Below are 24,889 nucleotides of genomic sequence, written 5' to 3'. Positions count from 1 at the left end.
AAGCGCATTTAATGTCATGTGCCACTTGACCCTGAGTTAATATAGATTGGAGATCTGAACACAAAACTCCAGAGTTACACAAAGACCAGAAGTCAACCAATTAATACCTGGATTTTACACAGGAGAAACACCGAGGTTGTGAGAGAAGCAATTAGCACAAACCTAGCCATGGCAGAGAGGGGTTTTACCTTACACTTTGACTTGCTATTTATTATTAAACTACTAGTAGTCAAAAAACCTTCTACTGTGAATCACCTTGAGATCAACCATTAAGGCCCAATCTACCATTCTGTTACTGCCAATTTACATAAATAAAACAGAATAAAAATTGGGTGGGGAATAACGATAGGGGCCCGGCAACATGGTGTCCCTGACTACCTTTCTTGGCACTAACCCCTCTCGCTGTTTTTAATTAATGTATTTTGCTGTGAAATAGGAGTTGTCGGTGCTGAAAACTATGGGTTCAAAGGACATGTTTTCTGGTTGGAGCTCAAACCCAATCTCTGCTTTGTACTCAGCCTTTTGGGACATGACTTGTCCTTTGCCATCCCCACCCCCACCCTCACATGGCAGCCATTTTGTGTTAGTTCTCAGGAGAGTTTTTTTCAAATTGGCAAATGTGCCCACGGCCGCAAAAAGGCTACCTAACACTGAAATAAGGTCTTTGCTGGTCTCTGAAAAAGGATCCGTGAGCAGGCTGGGTGAGTCTCCCTTAACATAGGGTTCCTCACAGAGGTTGTTGTTACAGGGAAGACCACATCCCTTGTGCCCACCGGTTGAAACTCAACAGGGGAGGGCTTCTCCAGCAGGCCTCAAATTATGTGGGGGGCAGCGGAAGTTTCCAGAAGGATAGAGACTTTCCCCCGGGTTCTTATTAGCCAGCATGTGTCCAACAAAGACAACAAAATAATCCTCAAATGGATGCCAGCTGAGGAAACAAAGTGGGGTTCACTGGCTGCTCATTCTTCTCATACGAACCTCTGAGGGAGGCTGGGAGAGTAGCAACAAGGGAGGGGCCTTTTCGGTGGTGGTCCTCTCCCCAGCAAGGTCCACCTGGTGCCAACATCGTCATCTTTTCATCGTTCAATCTTTTCAATTGTTCATTAAACAATTAATAAAACAACTTCATTTAGTTGTTTTATTAATTGTTTATAGCTGCTTTAAACTGTTTTAAAACTTTGGTTTCATGTTTACTCTAGAGTAGGTGCAGAGCTCCTGATCTGAACTGGGACCCTAGCGTGGAGGGTAGGGGGACATTTTAATATCTGGATCAGGCCCCTTGTGCCTACTCTAAAATTAAAAACAACAACTACATAGCTGCTCATTATAGATTTAAAGTAATGTCTGCTTTAGCTCTTATACTTTATTTCAATGAGATTCTTTACAGGCCAACACAGAAGTAGACCAGATGTGCGAGATCAAACATATGTTTTTTCACGAGACTGTCCTGGATTATAAGACATCACCTTATAACTTGTGAGACTATTTGTCTGTCTGCACCAGTGCAGCCTTCTTGACTCTGTGACAGTCGCTTCCATAGGACACAGAATCATAGGTTATAGCGAGATGGGGCTTTATCCCGGGGCGATCCCTGGGATCGTCCCTGTGCGTTCACATGATGCACAGGGGACCCCGGGGTCAGGAAGGGATGATCCCTCATTTGCCCCGGGATCTCACCCTACACTTTAGGTTTTTTTTAGTTTTTAGCTGCCTAAATTGTAAAGGTTTTTCCAGAGTCTTGGGCTGATCCCAATACCGCGGAAAGTGTGATCTACCGTCACGGTTTGTCCTGGCTCCTTGCGGTTACTTGTGAGGAGCTGGGACCCGCGCCTATCGGGGGTGGGGTGGGGTGAGCGGGAAAATTAGAAAAACATTTTTAAAAACTTGCCTTTTGTGCACGATCACTTGTGTGCTCCTGTCTCTTTAACAAACAAAAACAAAATGGTGGGCGCGATGTCCTCTCCCTCTGAGGTCGTCGCGCGCCACATATAAACAGACAGGGAGATCTTGTGAAATCTTCACCCCTCCGTCGCGCTAGACCGGTAGGTCTAGCTAAGGTCATAGAATAGTGGAAGGGGCCTATAAGGGCATCAAGTCCCTGGGAGGTGGTGGGCTCTCCCACACTAGAGGCCTTCAAGAGGCAGCTGGACAACCATCTGTCAGGGATGCTTTAGGGTGGATTCCTGCATTGAGCAGGGAGTTGGACTCGATGCCCTTATAGGCCCCTTCCAACTCTGCTATTCTATGATTCTATGAGCCCTGGAAGCAACTGCCACTCAGAGTCTTTTGCAAAGGTCTTTCTATTCACTTCACTTTTTAACGGAAGCAAAGAAACAGGAATGGGTGGAGAGAGCTGCTCTTCAAGAGTAACCACTGCATGAAAAGACCTTGGGAGAGTCCCAGGAGGGAAAGATGCTTCTGCAGAGGTAAATGCTCATCTCATTTCCAATCATCTGATACAAGGTGAATGCAAAAGAAAACTGTTTCAACACATAAGACTAATTGTAGCCCATTTGCATTGGCTGCCTGTATGCTTCCGAGGCTGATTCAAGGTGCTGGTTTTAACCTATAAAGCCTTATACAGCTCTGGACCACAATCCCTGATGGAATGCCTCTCCCGACCTGAACCTGCCCGAACATTACGATGAACATTTGAAACCTCCTCCCAGTGCTACTTCTGAGGGAGGCTTGGAGGGTGAAGACAAGGGAAAGGGCCTTTTCAGTGGTGACCGCCCCCAACTATGGAATGCAGCCAACTCTGTCATTTTTCAGCTCCCAGGCATTTAATGGCATACGATGGGGCATTTATGCCAGCCATCTAAACAGGTCTAGTATTCGATTGGAACTATTTTTAGCTGCCTAAATTGTAAAGTGCCCAGAGAGCTTCAGTATAGAAATCATCATCATCATCGACAAAAAAGAAAAAAAACACATACCTCATCGACATAGCAATACCAAATGACAAAAATGTTGTTGAAAAGGAAGAGGAAAAGAGAGAAAAATATTCATCACTGGCCATGGAAGTCAAAGAACTATGGCAACAGGAAAAGGTCACAATTATTCCCTTAGTCACATCAGTCACTGGCATCACGTCAAAAACCTATAGAAAACCTTCAGAAACTGGGCCTACCAAAATACATCCACACCAACATCCAGAAAGCAGTCCTAATTAAAACATGCTCAATTGTCAGGAAATTCTTGAATCTGTAAAAGACTTAGCAATGCCCATCACGTCCGTCTAGAAAAACCGCCATGAGTGAGAAAGAGATAATCATTCTCATCCTCATCCTCCATAGGGTCAGATTATAATTTGGTAAACCAAAGTGTAAATATTTTCAGCGCTATTTAGGTTTGAGCACATGCGTGTATTATGGACCTCCACTTCCCTTACTCGGCTTCGTCCTTTTTCTTCTGCTGCCCCTTACGCCTGGAACGCTCTTCCAGAACACTTGAGAACTACAAACTCAATCACAGCTTTTAAAACTCAGCTAAAAACTTTTCTTTTCCCTATAGCTTTTAAATATTGAGTTTGTTCTGACTCTATACTGTTAGCTTCGCCCTACCCGGTGCCTGGTTACACTTCCCTGTGCCTGTTTGCATTCTCTTTCCCTCCTTATTGTTTACTACAACTTTATTAGATTGTAAGCCTATGCGGCAGGATCTTGCTACTTACTGTGTATAATCTGTACAGCACCATGTACATTGATGGTGCTATATAAATAAATAATAATAATAATAATTATGTTTGAGAATAACATGTTGACAGCGAAGAATTCCAACATTTACATTTGAAAGCAGAATACTACCCGTTGCATTGCAGCCCCGTGATTAAATAAACTTTCTAGGCAAATAAATAAATAAATTGTAGGTTGCAGCCATAATGACTTTGCTTTAATAAGACCTAAACTTTTAATTAACCTGCCAAGACAAATTACAGCCAATAGCTCTCAGGTAACTGCCGCAGACAGCTGAGATTCAGCGCCAAGGCCTCTTCGGGGAGAGAAGGATTAATGACAAGCTCAGAACGAGCCGTCGTTTTGCAGTCAAGGAAAGAAAAAAATAGACCATTAAATAATCACTGTGGTTAAAAGAATGCAAAGTGTTAATTTTTATGGGAGGGTGTGTGAATTGCAACAAGATGGATTAGGGAAATAAGAAACACGGTTGGCTGGACTCAGTAAAATATAAAATAGCTGTAAGTACGGCCACCCTATGTGATTTTATTCAGAGTCTCCCAATATTTAGTAGGGTTAAAGAAAAAACCACAACCCAAATAAAGAGTCTTGAAATAATGTAATTCCCAGCTTTCAGCAGAGCAAAAAATCAACTGGACTGCTTGGCAAGTCTGTAGTGGAGTGGCTGTGAGCCAAGAAATTCCTGGATCAAATCTCCCATCAGCCATGGATTCTTTGGGTAGTCAGATAAAAAACACTGACCCAGTTCACACATCATGGACAAGTCTTGGGTTGTTTAACCTGGGAATTGGCCGGGGGTGTGGAGAGACGTGGAAGCAAGTGGGTGTGCTACCCACCAGCTGGAGTGACTAGATACAAAAGAGGGCAGGGCTCCTGCAGCTTTAACTGTTGTGATGAAGAGGGAGTTTCACCAGGTGCTGCATGCATACAAAACTGTATGCAATTTTGCTGAAATTCTCCTTGCTATACAACTGTTAAAGATACAGCAGCCCTGTCCTCCTTTCTATATGGTCAGCCTAATGGTGCATCCCACCTTAGAGCAAAATGTCTCCCTACATTCTCCAGTGTCTCATCCATGCCTTTTCTGTAACTTGCGAAAAGGAGACACATATCCACAAACCCACGGGCAAGAAATCCCTTGGAGCTGTGACAGGCTGGGGATTCTGGGTCTATTGTTATTTTGTTATGCAAGTATATTCAGGATACACAAAAGACAAGTCTTTTTCACACAACGAGTAATTAGCGTATGAAAATTGCTGGAACAAGACGTAATGACGGCTAATGGCTTAGATGGCTTTGAAAGGTGACTGGACAATTTAATAGAGGAATTTTGTTCCAACAATGGCTACTGTTGTGAGATCAAAATGGAACCTCCAGCTTCAGGATTCTGAACTAGATGGACCTTTGGTCTGATCCAACAGAGCTCTTCTTATATTCATAACACACAGCCTCTCCCACACTGGAAGACAAGGTCTTTGTAAGGCAAAGCAAATATTAGCATCTGAACAGCATAATTTGGGCCAGTGTGACATAATTGTCAGAAATATTGTTCAATTGAGTTCAGCGTGGTGTAAGCATGAAGATGATAACCCAGTACTAACCTTTACGGGAAAGACTAAGAGCCAGTGGGATGTACTGAGAGCCAGTGGGCCTGTTCAGACAAAGGGTTAGGCCTTTTGCAGCAAATGATTAGTGAGCGAGTTTACATCATAGAAAGAGCCTCGTGTGATGCAGAGCGGTAAAGCAGCAGTTTCTGCAGCTGAAACTCTCCCCACGGCCTGAGTTCGATCCCAGCGGAAGCTGGTTTCAGGCAGCCGGCTCGGGTCGACTCAGCCTTCCATCCTCCCGAGGTCGGTAAAATGAGTACCCAGCTAGCTGGGGGAAAGGTAATAACGGCTGGGGAAGGCAACGGCAAACCACCCCACTATAAGGCCTGTCAAGAAAACGTCAGCGAAAGCTGGTGTCCCTCCAAGAGTCAGTAATGACTCAGTGCTTGCACGAGAGGTTCCTTTCCTTTTTTCCCCTTAAATCATAGAATCATAGAATAGTAGAATAAGGCCATCGAGTCTAACCCCCTGCTAAAGGTATGCTTTGGGAATCCACCCTAAAGCATCCCTGACAGATGGTTGTCCAGCTGCCTCTTGAAGGCCTCTAGGGTGGGAGAGCCCACAACCTCCCTAGGTAACTGATTCCATTGTCATACTGCTCTAACAGTCAGGAAGTTTTTCCTGATGTCCTGCCGGAATCTGGCTTCCTGTAACTTGAGCCCATTATTCCGTGTCCTGCACTCTGGGATGATAAAGAAGACATCCTGGCCCTCCTCTGTGTGACATGGTTATGTAGTTCCCATGATTAGGAATGGTTCGCACGACATGCTAACTCATGGATCACATGACACACTAAGCTATAATGCTTAGTGAGCGATTTTGTATTGGATTGGGACCCAGTATTGGATTGGGACCCAGGAGATCCGAGTTCTAGTCCCCACTTGAACATGAAGCTCACTGTGTGACTTTGGAGTAGTCACTGACTCTCAGCCTAATGTACCCTGCAGGGTTGTTGTGATTATAAAATAGTGAGGAGGAGACCTTAGGGTCTTTGGAGGAAAAGCAGGATGTAAATGTAACAAACAAGCAAGCAAACAAACACATAAATAAATAAAGACTAAAAGATGTACTCCCCAAAATTAAGTCCGTACCGATGGCTGTGGTGAGAAATGAGACCACTTCAGACTCCTTCCCGTCATTGTAAAAGGCCAGGTGCCACATTCCCGAGTCCAAATACTGAATAAATCCTGTCTCGTGACTGGCCAATGGCACAATGCCCTTGGGTTGCCGCTGAGGGCCTTCCAGGCTCCGGGCCTCCTGAGCCAGTAGCCGCCTCCCATCCAGCAGCTCCACAAAGTCAAACTGGAAGAACACAAAACAAACACAATGAAGACGGCCTTCTATATTTTGGGGTCAAGGCTACTGAAATCTTTAAGAAGGTTATAGGTATTTAGCAGGATTTTGTAGAAAAATAATAATAAATGAATTTGTTTTTAATTTATTGGGCTACTTGGCCACTGACTAAGGATCCCCCGGCATCTACTGCACTATGCTACGAGTAAAATTGTTACTTGAGGTAGAGTTAATTAGAAACCAAGGCACCTCCAAAGGCCTAAAGGACAGAGAGTAAAGAATGAGGGAGGTACCTTAACAACGGTTTCCTCCCATAAGAGCCCACCCACTTGCTTTCACGGTTGCGGGAGGTCCTGCTCCATGCGTTCCACCATACCTTGAAGGAGACCCAAATGAGATCTTTTTCAGTGGTGGCACTAAAAGGTAGTACCTTTTTCTATTTTGGTTTATTGTAGTTAAGAGGAGGAAAATATTACTTCGCAAGTTATTCTCCATTATGCACAAGGCTTCCACTTTAGAGGAGAAATGTAGACATACTAAAAGTTATGTATGTGTATATATAAAGAAGTTAAAAGATGGATTTGGTTATAGGTTTTGCTTCTCTACTATTCGGCATGGGAGAAAGTGGCTCTAACTTTTTAAAAACATTAATCCTTGGAGAGTTGGCATTCAAAAAAGTTCTATTTAAGACCATTTAAGTGGTGGCATCCACACTTTGGAATGCCTTACCCTGAGACCTCCTGAGTCTTAGGCCTAATCTACACCAAGCAGGATATTGCACTATGAAAGTGGTATATAAAAGGCAGGAGCCACACTATTGCTTCGTAGTGGTATTGAAGTGTACTGACAACTGTTGGGGCCCATTGACACATCCCATAAACCACTTTCATAGTGCTATATCCTGCTTGGTGTGGCTCCTGCCTTTTGTATACTGCTTTCATACCACTTTCATAGTGCAATAGCCTGCTTGGTGTAGATTAGACCTTAGCCTTACAGCAACAGGTTAAGACAATGAGGCAAACATTTGCTCCCAGATGTTTGCTTCCAGCTGACCTGGAAGGAAGTTAGGCCACAATCCTATGGGTTACACTCATGAGTCTTTTAGACGATGGTGTCCTCCTCCCCTCACACGCCTCCCGCTCCTTCTTGCCGTCACAAAATAGATCCCCCCAAATCTGACTTTTTTGGGGGGAAACGGAATGTGTCGCCATTTCCTGCTGTGTGCAGGAAAAGCGGGGCGATAAGAACGGCCCCTGAATGGGCCATGTGGTCTTTGGCCGTTTCTACACCAGCCCGAAAATGCAGGCAGGTCACGGCCGAGTCCCTGTGCATCCAAATGACGCACAGGGACTTCTGGGGGCATGGGGGGAAGAGTGCGGGTTTCCCCAGGGATAAATAATCCCTGGGAAAATTTGATTCTTCCTGCAGTCTCGGGATCATCCAGAGAGCATGGGAGGTGTGGCCGCCCATCCCAGCTTCTTCCCTCCTCCCTCTGGGTAGTGGGGAACAGTAGAGGGAAGGAGCCAGACCAGGAGGTATCGGAGGTTTAGAAATGGCCTAAGTTTACTACCCCTTTCTTCTCCAGGAAGAAAGAGGAAGTATTGTGGGACAGAATCAGGAGGGGAGAAGAGAAGGTAGGGAACCATGATTCCCCCCTATCCCCTGTCTGATGACACCCGTAGTGTCAGCCATATAAAACTGTCCTCTGTTCTTCCAGACCATTTTTTGTGCTTGGAGGAAGATATTCAAAGACGATAAGTTTCACCTTACCTGCGTGTGCGAAGGAGGGAGGCCTTTTCTGCCATAGATCCCAACCAAAGCAGACTTTCCCAATGAAACGTTGAACTTCAGATGTACCGGGTGGTCAATGAACACCTGAGATCTCCAAAAGATACTGGGAGGGATCTTCTGAGAGGCTCGCCTGCCCACGTCAATCTCTCCAGTGTCTATAAAACTGTCTTCTGGAAAGAAAGTACTGGGTTTTCCTGCTGAGATACAGGAAAAGAAAAGAAAATCTTGGATTAGGTTGTCGTAATGCCACAGCCCATCATCCCCTCCGTGGCCGACCCTGATAGCAACTGGGGGAAATGATCACGCTCCTTCCTGTATTGTTGGTTTTCATGCTTAACATTCAGACCACGAAGTCAGACTAAGTTATAACATAACACTGAAGTTATGTGATGTATTTCCATGCTGGAAATAAGTGCAGCACAGCAGATGCAAGAGTAGAGTCGCCACCAAATTCAGAGGTCCCTGCTTGGAAGAACTATCTGAGGGAATCCAATGGAAGCATAAAGGAGCTTCAATAAGAGTTGTGAAATTTCTCATGGGGATCCCGATTGTCTGTATTGAAGATGCACAGAAAATGCTTGTGTAGATCGTTGAATCAAACTCTGCAGCAGCTGCCACTAGTCTCTCTCCCCAACACTGGATCATGGAATAGTAGCATTGGAAGGGGCCTATAAGGCCATGGAGTCCAACCCCCTGCTCAATGCAGGAATCCACCTGTTTGTCAGAGGTATCTGGATGTCCTGCTGAAAATCTATGGCAACTGAAGGAAGTTTCCCTACGAATAGGTGAAACTGATAAGAGTGGGTGGTGGTGGTGGTGGTAAGTGGTACAGCCACCACTGGATTTCACCTAGAGCAAAATTCTGAGGTCAATTTGAGAGGACAATGGCTTATGCAGAGTCAGAGACCATTGGTTAGTCCAACTCAGTATTGTTTATGCGAGAGGAGAGCAATGGCCCGCAGCACTGCCCAATCCAGATTGAGCACACTGTGCGGTCCGCTCCCTCAGAGCCCCTCCCCCATTGACCTGAGAAGTGGATTCCCTGTGCTATCTCTAAATGGGGCTAATCTGGGGGGTTTTCCTGCCTGGCCGGATCTTGCAGAACCAAGTCCTGAAAATCCTGGCCCGAATCTCTTCCTGTACCACTCGTGCCCTAAATGGGGAACAAGCGGGATGGGAAGGAGGCACTTCTGCAAACGCCAGTCAAGTCCCTTCCCACCCGATAGGGATACAAGTACTACAGGAAGGACTCAGCTAGCGCTTGCAGGAGTGGATTCCTTTAAGCACCGTCTGAGCTGGTTTCTCAGTGCAGGGAGGGGCACAGAGCTCTGTGTCTTTCTCTGCATGGGGAGAGAAAATGGAAAGGGCAGGGGCGCCATGACATCATCTGGACCGCTTGCTTGATCCGGGGGGAGGTGGGCTGTTGCCTGCCCCCAGTCTACATTAACTGGCAGCGGCCCTCCGGGGTTTCAGGCAAGTGTCTGTCAGAGGTATCTGGAGATCCCAGGGGCTGAACATGTGGCCTTTGGCCTCCTCTCAAAAGCAGCTGTGGGATGTTAAGGCAAAACACTGCAATTAATGCCTGGCCTAGACCTAGGCATGGGTGACAGAGTGGACTGTACCACTCCAAGATGCAGGTTTAGAGCATGCTCTTTAAATCGTCCTTCATGTTGAAAATTCCCTTCCAGGGAAAAGCCAGCGTAGCAGAGGGGAAGGTTTTTAACGTCCTGGTCCTTTTGATGGCTATGCTGGCTTTCTATCTGCAGAGAGTTTTTAATGCCCCCGCCTACAGTCTAAAGTGGAACGACCCATCCTATTGCATTGAGGTGCTACCACCTAATTCAGGACCGGCACACCACGAGGCGAGACTCCTGTGCTGATGCTATGCTGCCACAATGCCGTGTCCCGTTCAAAGCTTCAGTAAAATTTGAAGATAACCTGTTAGTTAAACGTTGAACAGTTGCTGTCGTAACCAGCTATACTGTCGAAATGTTAAACAGTATTCCATGAAAATGGCAGTCTCTTATCGTGGGTTGCATGTGTTACCTGGCCCTGTGGCTGAGGGGGTTTGAAGAAACTAAAGATAGTATCAAACCGCCTTTGCACCTGTCTTCCATGTGCATTTTTTTAAAAAAGTATTTTGCTTTTCGTTCTTTGACATATAAAAGCACAACAGTCTTCATGCGAGTCAGAGGAGAACGAGGCTTCTGCATGCAACTGAATGACGGATGTGTGAGATGGTGGGTGGTAAGTGGGCATTTTAAGTAGATTTGCTGCAACCTGGTAAGTATGAGCGATTTTAAACTGGGTATCCATACGACCCTCAGCCCCATTTCTGACCTACAATATCAACAGTGGGCAGCACTGCTGGACAGGTGCAGGCTACTCTCTCTCAGTACAGCCCTCCAACCAACAAGAGGGGAATAGCAATGAACTACACTGCAGGGTTGTTGCATGCTACTCTTAAAACATCCTGTGATGTGGAGATAAAAGCAATAGTTGACAATGCAGGGTTGTTCTAAACTTCATCCTAACGCCTAACTTGCAACAGGAGAGTGATGCCTCAGGTCAATGCTGAAGGGTTGTCATAAACCATTCAGAGCCCAACCTCCCATATTGAAAATTGCAAGGGCTGTTGCAAGCCCCACTAGCTACAGTCCCTTCCAATCTGCATTTTTTGGACAATAAATTGCATTTGTTTTGGAATTTGCACTAGCAGGGCATATAAAAACAAAACACTAGAGAAGAATTGAGTTAGAAAGAGCAGGAACTCTTCTATGCTGCTACCTTTTGAGTTTTGGGAGGGTGGGGAGTGAAGTGGACGCTACTTCTTAGTGTGAGGACCTATCCAGACAATGAGAAGGTTTTCTCTGCTTTTTTATATCTATCTATCCATCTATCTATGAATCTTTTCTTCCATCCTCTTTTGCTCTTAAGGAAGAGAAGAGAAGTGGAGCAAAGGGCAAAAAGAGTCACATAAATCCCACTCCCCTTTGCACTCCTTTCCCTCTCTCTCAGCCACCCAGAGACATTTTGAAGCCTCCCAACCTGCTATATCCATCCCCTCCCTTGCATCAGCCAGTTCCAGCAAGCCAGCGGCCAATTCCATTTTCCCCTCCCCTGGTCTTCTTTTCTAACTGACTCAGCTTTACCCAGTTAATAAGTGATCTTGTTTGTTTTTGGTTTGGTTTTTTTCCTAATTATTTTTTATGTACATTTGCAAACTTTAAGGTTCCCCCAAGCCTGCTGATACCTGACTCTTATACATGGAGTGTACTGTTTTGGCTACTTAAGGACTGGCACTCAGCCCTGAACTTTTGTAAATATCTATGCAATTATCAAGATACATGTGCCTGATAATCTTTGTATATGATCATCCTAGATATGATTGCTAAGCAGACTCAAGTTATAACTAAATATATGACAATTGGACAATATAGACTGCATCATCTAACAGCTCTGGGCTTTGAAAGGGACAATTAAAAAGTCAGGAGCTATAAGGCCAGCTTTTTATTATTCTTAGAAAGGCAAATCTGTCAACTTTCTCATCTTCTTGGTCCATTAAAGCACACTCCTGTACATTTAAGCAGAAAGAATGACACTAAACAGGAATAAATAAATAAATAAATGGCGCTCTCAGGAAGATAAACTAAACTAATTATTGGAATGAATGTCACGTTTTGGAGACTTTGTCACCCTCTTCCCTTTTTGAAAAAATGTAAGTAGCATTCAGGGAAAAAGGAATTAAAACACCTTCTCCAGCCAGGACTGACTTATACAGCCAAATTTCCTGACAATGCATGTTTAGTGGCGAGATCCCGATTGGTAGCACATTCTTGCAACCATAAAATAAAATTGTTTTACTATTCTAGATAGTAAAACTCCACTTAAAAAGTTAAGCGATCCCATCTGTTATGAAGTCAGAATGAACTTCCCCTGCGGGCACATCAGCTTAGAAGCTTTGGTGTTACTTTATTAAAAACAAGCGCGGGGCATTTGTGTACGTACGAATATCCAAGTGATAGGGGGCGCTTTTCAGATTATAGCCACGGCTTGGGTTGAGCAAGGGGCAATGAACGAAGAAGTAGCCACCGAGCTGCTGCTACAGATACAGCTAATAGTTGAAGCAGGTCCGCCCCCACCCCAAATATAATTGGAGACACACTTCACTCTTATGTCCCCACCTTGAATTCATCGTTCAAATATGTAAGACCCCCCAAAAAACCCTGTCCAGGGTGGATCTCATTCCCTGTGTGTCTTGAGTTGAGTCTCTGTTCTGCGCATGGCTTCTGTTTGGAACAAAGGCTAGCACAGGAACTCATTCAAAGAACATGCATTCTCCTTGACTAAGAATCCATTGGTTTTACAATTCACTCGGTGAACATTCTGATTTTGTTGGGTAACTTTCAGGTACACAATGGGATGTACAAGGTGCATGGATAAGTGCGCCTTTCAACTTGTTCACTTGCCCTTCCTGGTTTATAACATCTAGCAGGAGAGCGATAACAGCACTCAGGGGGTTGGTAACTCCTAAAAGAAAGGATGGGCACTCCTAAAGGAGAACTCAGCTGGCAGCAATACAACTGCAGAATAGCACCAATTCTTGAGATCTGTTTCAGTTTGGTTCCTGACTTGGCTTTGGCATTGAAACTGTTGCCCTGATGGATGACCTTTTCCTGGGAGATGGAGAGGGTAAGTGTGACTGTATTAATTCTCCTGCACCTCCCTGTGCCTTTCTATACCATTGCCCACAGTTATTTTTCTGGACTGATGCTCTGGATATTGGGGATGCTCCATTCCAGTGCTTCCATTCCTACCTGGATGGCCAGTTGCATAAGAAACTTCATAGAATCACAGAACAGAAGAGTTGGAAGGGCCCTATAAGGCCATTGAGTCCAACCCCCTGCTCAATGCAGGAATCCACCCTAAAGCATCCCTGACGGAAGGCTGTCCAGCTGCCTCTTGAAGGCCTCTAGTGTGGGAGAGCCCACAACCTCACCAGGCAACTGATTCCATTGTCGTACTGCTCTAACAGTCAGGAAGTTTTTCCTGATGTCCAGTTGGAATCTGGCTTCCTTTAACTTGAGCCCATTATTCCGTGTCCTGCACTCTGGGAGGATCGAGAAGAGATCCTGGCCCTCCTCTGTGTGACAACCTTTTAAGTATTTCAAGACTGCTATCATGTCTCCCATAGATCTTCTCTTTTCCAGGCTAAACATGCCCAGTTCTTTCAGTCTCTCCTCATAGGGCTTTGTTTCCAGACCCTGATCATCCTCGTTGCCCTCCTCTGAACCCCCTCCAGCTTGTCTGCATCCTTCTTGAAGTGTGGTGCCCAGAACCAGTTATAGTAACATTTTATAGGATTAGCAGCTTAAAAGGCCTTTCAGCAATTTTGCCCAGTTTAAATGGCCAGGAGGACTAGTCCTGCTCTGTTAATCCTAGGTCATCACCTATCTTGTCAACTGCTACATTTGGTCACCCTCACAGTTTTCCCTCCCCCAGGTCTCATTGTTCCGTGTTGCCTCCATGTTTAATCATGTACAGTTGGTAGTCTTTTTTCCCCAACCATAACAACACATGAAACTATAGTAGATTGGACTAGAACACCAGTGGCTACCATGAGCAGAAGACATTTTGGATGAGGCAATGCCCACAGCTGAAGTGGAGGCAGAGTTGTAATATGAACCATAAATAAACCATTTACTGAAAAACAGAGCCTTGCGGACTCTGACCTATAAACCAGCAAAGCCAGAATATTTGGAGGGAAACCAATTTCGTGTCACTTGATGGCTATCTCATTATGCTGGCTGAAATAATTTGTAGCTGAGTCCTTTACATTTCAGACATGATGCCGTTCGTACGGAGAACTGGGAGATGGTTTTAATTAAATTAGAATTTAGCTCGGAACACCTCGTTTTCATCAGCACAACACGTTTCATTTGGAGGGGATGAAAAACCTGTCCGTTCTATACCTGCAGCCAAATCCAGACTCCCCACTGAAGTGGGTAATGACTGGTTTTTTAATAAGAGTCAGGACTTCACCTGTTGCAGGTATTTCTACCGTGGATTCCTCATTAGATGCTATCTCAGAGGTTGTCAAGCTGTCAGTGTTTTTTCCCTGAGCAAAAGCTGGCTTTATGTAGTTCTGAACAGCTGCAGCCTAGTAACTCCAGTAGGTGGCAATGCCTCTTGGCAACTTGAAGAAGCCAGAAAGCAAGGACCCTTCACAGCACCACCAAGAGAAATGGGCAATTTCCAGATATTAAACTTGCATTCCTAAGCACACTTTCATAGAAGGAAATAATCGCTCTTGGTTTTTTTTTTCTAATATTCTAAATCAAATATTTAGGACATGGATGGTACATTGTGACAATAACATTAACTACTCTGGGAATAGTTGTTTATCTCAGGCTTTGATTCCTGAAATTCTAGAGTAAGATCCAACCACTAGCACGAATGAAGTTGCATTCGTATAAAACAACTCTTGTACAACATAACCAGCGCTTGCAAAAGCAATGGGGGAAAAGTGACAATTTGATGTGGACACACCCAGCAGGAAATCTTGGCTTTGGGCCACAGGACAGAGGAAAAATAATGTTCAAATTTCAGCAACAACAAAATTTTGACAGGAAAAAAATCGGGGTGATGTCATATGGGGCTAAACTGACAAATGTGAAATTAGATAGAATTACGCTACAGCTATTCTGCTGATTTCCAAATGGGAGGAATTCAGAATACATGGTTTGAAGACAGCAGATTAAGGCTTGTGGTTTAGTGGTTCATTGTTTATATTTTAATATTAGATATGCTATCCAATAGCAACAACAACCCCATGCCTAAAACCTAAATAAGGAAGAACTATCAGCATTCGGTAGCCCTGTAAAAGAAGAAAAGTTAAAGCGACATTTTTAATCAGCAAAACATTTCTGATAAAGGAAATGAAGACAGGAGAATTTTGGTGGAGAAATATCATCCCCAAATGCATATGAAAGAGATATTTCCTTTTATGAATGGCTCTGGATGGATCATTGCATGGACTTCAGGACGTGGCAGTTAACATTGAAAAAAGGGACAGATGGAAATATGGATGTACAACTACCGACTCGAGAATGTGTCGAAGTGGGAAAGTCCCAGGATGTGGTGGCACTGAAGGAAGGGGCGATGAAGTTATGAGGGTGGATGTCTGGAATTCAGAGGCAGACACAGAGGACTCACAACAAGGACAACACACCAACCGTACCTTCGCCGATTCCTTTGCCTCTCCTGTCAGGTAACTCTAACCCCGTGCCCCCTGAGGAATATAAGGAGACGTCCGTTGGCACTGGCCAACTGGTGGCCATGTCTTCCGTGATCTCATACATCTGCCCTTCCATCGGCTGCAGGTGCCAGTTTAGGCCAAACAGGTGCATGGCTGTGGTGAGCAACGAGAAAAGTCATCTTTTGGGGGGTTTGTTGATGTGCTGAGGAGATTTTTGAAAGGTACAGGTTCCATGTTCCTCTTGTTCGTTCCCTAGTGTTCCAAAATCACCACTGGGTTCTCTACCGGAAATATCTGAGGTGCTGGTTCTGACTTATAAAAGTCTCAATGGCTTGGGCCTAGTATTTCTTAATGCATCTAATCTTCCCAACCGTGATCATGAGAACAGGTGGTTATGGTCTCTCGGTTATGCCATCCGTTTTCCAGATTTGGACATCCAGGGCATCTATAGTGATATTATTAATAGCTGCCGCAACCATAGAACTCTTTCACCCTGTTAAAATGCTAAAGTTCAAGTTAGAACACCCTTCAACAGCTGTTGTTTGGCTTGGCTTTTGCAGGTTGGGTCTGATGACAGAACACAACGATGGCTCTCCAATCCCCCACTCACCATTTTACTAAGGTAATATGGATGAACTGGTGGCTGTGGGAGAGGGGTACTTCACCCCTCCAGTGTCTGCAGATTGTCTTCTGCAAAGGCCCCAAGTCCTGTAGCTGTCTTTCCCCCAGCAGGGCTTACTTCCAGTATTGGAACTCAATAGAGAGGGGTGGGCATGATTTGTATGGGAAAGCAGGGGAAGGGTTCAGCATTCATACCAGTTCTCCCCTGAAAATGGTTCTCCACCTCCACATTACAGGCGTGATGCTTGCAAACCGTGTCGTTGCCTTGTAACATGTACCTTCACCCAAAGCCAACCACGAACGAAGTGGGTTAGGATTTGCTATGAGCTTTCTTAATTTATATTTTATCATTGTGCTCTTTCCCCAATCATTTAAACTTACAGAATTATACAATCCAATGTTGGAAAGCTATCAGTTTAACAGACTTATTTTACACATTTGCTTGACCGTAAATTGTTCGGTGCCCACCCCACCACGCCCTCACTTGAAGATCACATGATGGAAGGACAGCCATATTGTGTCAAGAACAGTACTACACCTAGCCATAGTACCTTAAGCTGGGAAGTGCTCTATACTCATTACTTCCTAATAAAAGCCACATGGGATGGGGGAGAAATGAGCCCTTGGCCAGATCTACACCACGCAGGATATAGTGATATGAAAGTGGTATATGGTACGTGTCAATGGGCCCCAACAGTTGTCAGTGCACTTCAATACCGCTATAACGCAGTAGTGAGGCTCCTGCCTTTTATATACCGCTTCCATAGTGCTATATCCTGCTTTCATAGTGCAATACCCTGTTGACTCAGGGCCCATTCCTATGTTATCTCAGTGGTGTGAGAGCCACAGAAACATGATTCCTTTTTACAATACTCCAGAAATATAGACACCTTGAAGGTTGCCTTGGCCGTCTAAAGGGCAACGTAAGTAATGACGATGGTCCCTCCCAAAAGACTGTAAAACTTCTACTTTACTGGGACCATACAGGAAGGAGACACGTTGCAGTTGTTCCTATGCATTTTAATGTATTTATTATTTTATATTGTTTCAATATTGGTTTTTATATTTAATTGTATGTATTTTGTAAACCAGTTAGAGATTCACTTGAGCTCCAGCAAAAAAGGAAGTTAAAAAAAAAGTCCCGACATTGCTCCCCCTCCCACTCCGATGTCCTTGGACTCCCCCTGGCCCAGCCCCTTCCCTCTGATGACCCCTGCTACTTGTGGGGAGGATGGGCGCCTGCACCACCCACGGGCCTCGGAATCGTCCCAGGATTGCGGGGAAAAACGAGAAAAAAGTGCTCCCAGAAATCCCAGGGAAATGGAGGGGTCATCCCTCCCTGCTCCTGGGATCCCCTGTGCATCATCCTGAGGAAAAAGGCAAGTGTAGACATCTTCACCCTGTGGGGAAGAAAAAGCGAGGGAGACTGGAGCAGGCAGAGACCATCAGAGCCTACTTCAGTTGGACCTGCCCCCCCCCCCCTCAGGGCTAACATCTTCACCCTGTGGGCAAGAAGAAGGAGCTGTTGATCTGCCCCTCCACTGGGAGATGAGAGAGGGGGAGCAGGGCCTTCCCACCAGCCTGAACTGTCTCCTTAATTTCTTTTTATTTTCTCCCTCTTCCCTCCCCATCCCCTTTTCCTTGTGTGTCGTGTCTTTTTTAGAATGTAAGCCTGAGGGCAGGGACTGTCTTCTTTACTGATCAATAAAAATACTCTAAATAAATGAATAGACATGCCCAGGGGTGGTGGTCTTGCCCATCACTAGTTCTAGGCTATGGGTACACTGAGCAAAACAAATGATCAAGACGTCCAGCCCTCGATGGCATGGGAGCTCTTTCCACCCGGTTTCTCCTTTCAATGTATGGAGAGAAAGTGAAACAAGCAGACAAAATACCACAGACCAGGGCTTTTGCATTGATGCAATGGCAGCTTTCGCCTTATCAGGTCAAGGATGTTCCGTGCCGACGTGCAGCGCTTTGCACATCCCTCTGGATTATGCAAAGCCAAATCAGCGCATGAGTCAATTCCGCCAAATAACAAATACCTAAAATCAGGGCACGAGACGGGGCAATTTTTAAAAAATGTATAAATCAGCATGCAAGCACGGTATATACAGTGCGGCATGTTTATATGATTAGCTATCGCCTCCTGAAAGCGCAGAGGAAAGCCAAAACAGCTTCTTGTATCATTTCTCTCTCTTTCCCAACATAAACATTTCATATTTAATCATAATCCAAATTTCCCTTTGGGCTTTTTGCAGCTCTCAGATTTGCTGTTCCCCACACTCGAAATGGCATTTCCTGATTAAGGGAGCACACGCACTCACCCCACTCCCAAATTTTACATTGCACATCCTCCAGGAAAGTGTACAGCCGCGTTAGCATCAAGTCCACTCAACATAATTAAGAGCAGAAAAACGGAAAGAGAACCACTCCCAAGGTTGCCATGTTGTTTATAAAGCCACGCCAGAATTCGTCAAGCATTCCAGAAAAGAGCTTAGCGCTAAGCTTAGGGGAGAAGGTCAACGCTACAAACACCCCACAACAAGACCTGAGGCTCTTGAACTCTCGTCGCAAAGAAATAACGCCACACTTTGTAACTGGATGAATACTCCTAGCTGCCACTCTCAAATCCAACTTCCCAAATCTCTCAATGGCTCAGATATCATACCAAGACATGGTTTGTCCTACTCATAATTTAGAAGCCAGGCTCACGGCTTCAGATGTTTACTTGGGGTGACCATATGAAAAGGAGGACAGGGCTCCTGTATCTTTAACAGTTGTATTGAAAAGGAGATTTCAGCAGGTGTCATTTGTATATATGGAGAACTTGGTGAAATTCCCTCTTCATCACAACAGTTAAAGCTGCAGGTGCCCTGCCCTCTTTTAAATCTGATCACTCTAGTATAGCTGCTGCACTTTAACTGTTGTGATGAAGAGGGAATTTCACCAGGGTCTCCCTATATACAAATGACACCTGCTGAAATTCCTTTTTCTATGCAACTGTTGAAGATACAGGAGCCCTGTCCTCTTTTTCATATGGTCACCCTATGTTTACTCCCTTTTACTTTCAGACAACACGCTAAGCCATGGTTAGGCGCTAATCCTTTTGCAGCAACTGTGGATGTGTAGCCACCATGGTTAGGAATGGTTCACACGACACACTTTGGCCTTAGCTAGACGGGGCGAAATCCTGGGGCGATCCCCGGGATTGTCCCTGTGTGTTCACATGATGCACAGGGGATCAGGGAGGGATGATTCCTCCCTTGCTCTAGGATCTCGCCCTACCCTTTGAGCCCATTTTTTCCGAGGTCCCGGGCTGAGCCTGAGACTGTGGAATGTGTGGCCAGGCGTAGTGGTTTGTCCCATTTCCTCGCAAGGAGCTGGGATCCACGCACGGGGCACAGAGCTCCTCAGGAACACTGCACCCATTGGGGGTGCGGGGAAAAGCTTTTTTTAAAAAACAGCAACACCTCAGCTTTTGTGCATGAGCGCTCGTGTGCATCTTCCCCTTTAAGAAAAACCAAAATGGCGGGCATGACGCCTCTTCCTCTGAGGTCATTGTGCACCACGTGTGAACAGAGGTGGAGATCTCACGATAAAAATATTGTGAGATCTTCACCCCTCCGTCCCGCTAGGCTGGTAGGTCTAGATAAGGCCTAAGTCATGGTTCACATGACATGCTAAGCCATAATGTTTAGCTCAAAATGTTTAACCACCGTGGCTTAGCGTGTTGTCTGAACAGAACCAATGGTCTTTTAGCAGCAGAGTAATAGCTATAACTATGGTTTATCCATTCAAACAACATGCCGAACCGGTTAGCACAAACCACTTGCAAACTCACTTCAAAGCCATGGTTCTTCATTCCAATTTACTACCTTCAACTACTGACGCCAATTCAGATGTCACACTAAACCCTAGTTAAGCTTTCTTATCCATGATTTGTGTTATAGGAAGAACTCTGCCAGATCAGACCAAAGCGAGCTGTACTACCTAAATGTATAAGCTGGCCCTAATTAAGATCTTGTTTGGGCATGTAAAGAAGATCTGAATAGGTCTGTTATCAAAAGCTCAATTAATCTTTAGGAAACTCTACGTAAGTTCCCAGGCAGAATGGAAACCATGTGAGCTGTGGGAAGGAGTTGCCTCACATGGGGAGGCCTTCAAACGTACCTCACCCTCATAGCTTCCAAACGTTCATGGCCAGCAACTTCCGTAGACCACAGGGGATTGCTTTTACTATTTGGCAGTTCCTTCCTAACGCTTAACCTATATCTTCCTTTGTGTGGCATAAAATAAACAAAAGGCCTGGAACTGCGGGTAAGAGATTTTAAAAAAAGGCATCCATCGAAACACTAAGGGCTCCTAAAAGCAAAACGGAAACTAAGAAACAGTGGAGATGGAGTCCCTGATGGTCTCACAGTTGAAATCATTTCAGCCAGGACCAATCAGTGACCTTTCCTCTGTCATTTTTCTACTCAGCAAGACAAAATAATGGCACTCAAAGCACAAATACCTCCTTAACAATATTTTTTTCCACTCATGGTCAACATCCAATATGTTCCCAGTCTGCCATTGAAAGCTTTCCATCTACTAAAAGAGCACGGCGCAATTAGCAGCCATTTAAAAAGTGCCATTTGCTGCAGTGCTGTGTAGCTAATGGTGTTTAAGACCTCTGTACGCACGCACGTTTTATTTTGTTTGGGCTGCACTCCTCAGAGTTAATCGAAACGGTTTTATTTTCTCTAAACTCCCTCACAGCAGCATCCACACCAGTGGTTTCAAAACAGAATTAAAATGTGTGTTTTTATATTTATGCAAAATGCCCCCGATTGCTAATTCGTGAGGGGGGAAAAGATGCTATGTAGCTAAAATTATCATTATAATGGGCACAATCCACCATATTAACAACTGCAAGGGAGTGCATTAATAACGGATGCCAATGATTATCACTGATGGAATGCTACTGCTGGCCCTCTTTCACCTCAGTAACTATAGGCTCTGCTTTTTCCTTTTTTGAGTGCAGGATCTTTTAATGCAGGAGTTAGTATGGTAGAAACTCTTTCAGCCCAAAGGCCGAATTCAATTTGAGGGAAGCTCTCGGGGGCCACATTCCAGTACTGGCTGAAACCGAATGAAAAATGGGTGGAGTTTTATTGTTTTACTATTTTATTGTTTTACTCTGTACAGCACCATGTACATTGATGGCGCTATACAAATAAATAAATAATAATAATAATAATAATAATAATAATAATGGGGTCAAAGGCAAAAGGAGAAGTGCCACAATAACAGCCTATTGTTGCTTCGAATCATAGAATAGTAGAATTGGAAGGGGCCTATAAGGCCACTGAGTCCAACCCCCTGCTCAATGCATCCCTGACAGGTGGTTGTCCAGCTGCCTCTTGAATGCCTCCAGTGTGGGAGAGCCCAAAACCTCCCTAGGTCATGGGTTCCTTGGTCATACTGCTCTAACAGTCAGGAAGTTTTTCCTGATGTCCAGCTGGAATCTGGCTTTCTGTATCTTGAGCTCAATATCTGGCCCAAGTTATAAGCTCTTTGTAAGCTGCCCAGGGAAATTATTTGAAGGCCGAAGAAGAAATATATGTAAGAAATAAAACTATGAAATTAAAGGCTATGCTTCGACAATACAATAATAATAATAATAATAATAATAATAATAATAATAATAATAATAATATTTTTTAAACAACAATACAATAGTCTTTAATACAACAATACAATAGTCAGCAGTGGAATAATAATCAACTCAACAATTGTTTATTTAGGGGATACTCCCCATGCAACATAATAATAATTAACTGTGGTGTGGATTAGGATTAGCATTGAGTTGACTATTAGTCCATGCTGAGTTGACCCACTTGTCCCCCGCCCTCGCCCACCTCCAGTCCTCCTGCTAGTATCCCATCAGTCATTGCTGCTGAAAATCTATCCTGTCGACTGGATTAGAGTGACAGCTGCCACTTTGACCACTCTTTCTTTGAGACTCTGTGGCTGATGAAATAACCCAAGGTAGCTGAGGAAATAACCAATGGTGCCCTTCACACAACATGATAACAAACATTGGTTCAAACAGCCAACTCAGCACAGTGTTGGTTATTTGCATTAGTCATTTCGCCCAAATAACCAACCATTGGTTAAAAAACACCCTCCACACAATACAATAAGTCATGATGGGTTAAATAAACAACCATTGACTATTTAAACCAACGTTGGTTATCATGTTGTCTGAACCCAGTCAAGGAGCGTTTAAAAACAGCAACAACCTTGTGAGATACTAAATTTCTAGTAAAAACAACAACTCAGGAGTATGCACAAGATGCACAAGACACAATGGTAGGGATGGACCAGTGGGTGATACTAATGTAAGAGAGTTAATTAACTCAAAAAACCCTGATACATTTACCATGGATTTTGAAAAGGACCGAGGTTTGCTACTTAATAGAATGAATGGAGTCCAGGAATAGTTAGTGGAGATAATTTGGGCTGATATGTTATTTTCCCCCACCTCTTTCTCAATTTTGTGTGTTAGGAACCAACATGCTGTTCCAGGACTGGGATTTCACAAAAGATTTAAATAAGAGAAAGAAATTGAGCACTCCACAAGTAGATAGATATGTAATGGCCAGATTGCATGAAAACGGGGTGGTTCAGGCCCATCTTTAAATCAGACTTCAAGGGATACCCTTCTTGATAATGGCCAGATCGCATGAAAACGGAGTGGTTCAAGCCCACCTTTAAATCAGACTTCAAGGAATACCCTTCTTGATAATGGCCAGATCGCATGAAAACGGGGTGGTTCAGGCCCACCTTTAAATCAGACTTCAAGGGATACCCTTCTTGATAATGGCCAGATCGCATGAAAATGGGGTGGTTCAGGCCCACCTTTAAATCAGACTTCAAGGGATACCCTTCTTGATAATGGCCAGATCGCATGAAAATGGGGTGGTTCAGGCCCACCTTTAAATCAGACTTCAAGGGATACCCTTCTTGATAATGGCCAGATTGCATGAAAATGGGGTGGTTCAAGCCCACCTTTAAATCAGACTTCAAGAGATACACTTCTTGATAATGGCCAGATCGCATGAAAATGGGGTGGTTCAGGCCCACCTTTAAATCAGACTTCAAGGGATACCCTTCTTGATAATGGCCAGATCGCATGAAAATGGGGTGGTTCAGGCCCACCTTTAAATCAGACTTCAAGAGATACACTTCTTGATAATGGCCAGATCACATGAAAATGGGGTGGTTCAGGCCCACCTTTAAATCAGACTTCAAGAGATACACTTCTTGATAATAGCCAGATTGCATGAAAACGGGGTGGTTCAAGCCCACCTTTAAATCAGACTTCAAGGGATACACTTCTTGATAATGGCCAGATTGCATGAAAACGGGGTGGTTCAAGCCCACCTTTAAATCAGACTTCAAGGGATACACTTCTTAATAAAGGCCAGATCGCATGAAAACGGGGTGGTTCAAGCCCACCTTTAAATCAGACTTCAAGGGATACCCTTCTTGATAATGGCCAGATCGCATGAAAACGGAGTGGTTCAAGCCCACCTTTAAATCAGACTTCAAGGGATACCCTTCTTGATAATGGCCAGATCGCATGAAAACGGGGTGGTTCAAGCCCACCTTTAAATCAGACTTCAAGGGATACACTTCTTGATAATGGCCAGATCGCATGAAAATGGGGTGGTTCAGGCCCACCTTTAAATCAGACTTCAAGGGATACCCTTCTTGATAATGGCCAGATCGCATGAAAACGGAGTGGTTCAAGCCCACCTTTAAATCAGACTTCAAGGGATACCCTTCTTGATAATGGCCAGATCGCATGAAAACGGGGTGGTTCAAGCCCACCTTTAAATCAGACTTCAAGAGATACCCTTCTTGATAATGGCCAGATCGCATGAAAATGGGGTGGTTCAAGCCCACCTTTAAATCAGACTTCAAGGGATACCCTTCTTGATAATGGCCAGATTGCATGAAAACGGGGTGGTTCAGGCCCACCTTTAATTCAGACTTCAAGGGATACACTTCTTGATTACCTTTGTGCCACCAGGGACTTATGAAGAGCTGAACAAAGAAGACAGAAGGTCATAGTCAGCAGAGTAGACAAGAGAAAGGAAAGAAGTCTAGAAGGAAAGGAAGCAAAGGGGGGAAACAAAGATAGTGATTCAGACGGCCAACAAAATGGACTCCTTTTAGGACAGGTTGATGGAGTGAGGGAGTTAGCTGGGACAGGCCAATGATTTTGATAGATCACTGAGAGAAGTAAAGGCAAGACATGCTTAGTGAGGCGTAAGAGACTTCTTTTGGTGAGGGGAGGTGTGAGGAGAAATCCACGGAAGTCAGCAGAAAAACAAGAAGAATTGAAGAAGAAGAAGAAGAAGAAGAAAAAGAAAAGAGAGCCACAACCAAACCTCACACATTGCTGGTCTTTTATTAGCTTGTTGACTTGCTTGAGCCGGGTAAAGGAAATGTAATAAATAACCGAAGTGATCAATTACAGCGTTTTAAATTAAAGCCTGAGTAAAAGCCCTCAGGCTGAAGTCACTAATTGATTTCTAAGTTGGTGTTGAAAGAAGGGTCCTGAAAAGAAC

At 44.4% G+C, this 24,889-nt stretch overlaps 1 protein-coding gene across 1 annotated transcript in view; it reads right to left on the bottom strand.

The window, feature by feature from the left end:
* TENM4 (teneurin transmembrane protein 4) overlaps window positions 1–24,889 on the bottom strand; it is a 478,872-nt gene that overhangs the window by 224,377 nt on the left and 229,606 nt on the right. Inside the window, exons 7-9 of the mRNA XM_063127306.1 lie at window positions 15,627–15,797; window positions 8,366–8,583; window positions 6,394–6,604 (exon numbers count right to left, since the gene is read on the bottom strand). Of these exons, the coding sequence (XP_062983376.1) occupies window positions 6,394–6,604; window positions 8,366–8,583; window positions 15,627–15,797 (600 nt within the window). The remainder of the gene's footprint in view (window positions 1–6,393; window positions 6,605–8,365; window positions 8,584–15,626; window positions 15,798–24,889) is intronic.

Source organism: Elgaria multicarinata, chromosome 5, assembly GCF_023053635.1.
Source record: "Elgaria multicarinata webbii isolate HBS135686 ecotype San Diego chromosome 5, rElgMul1.1.pri, whole genome shotgun sequence".
Classification (NCBI taxonomy): domain Eukaryota; kingdom Metazoa; phylum Chordata; class Lepidosauria; order Squamata; family Anguidae; genus Elgaria; species Elgaria multicarinata.
The sequence above is the reverse complement of the archived record's forward strand: the minus strand, read 5'-3'. Positions and strand labels throughout refer to the sequence as shown.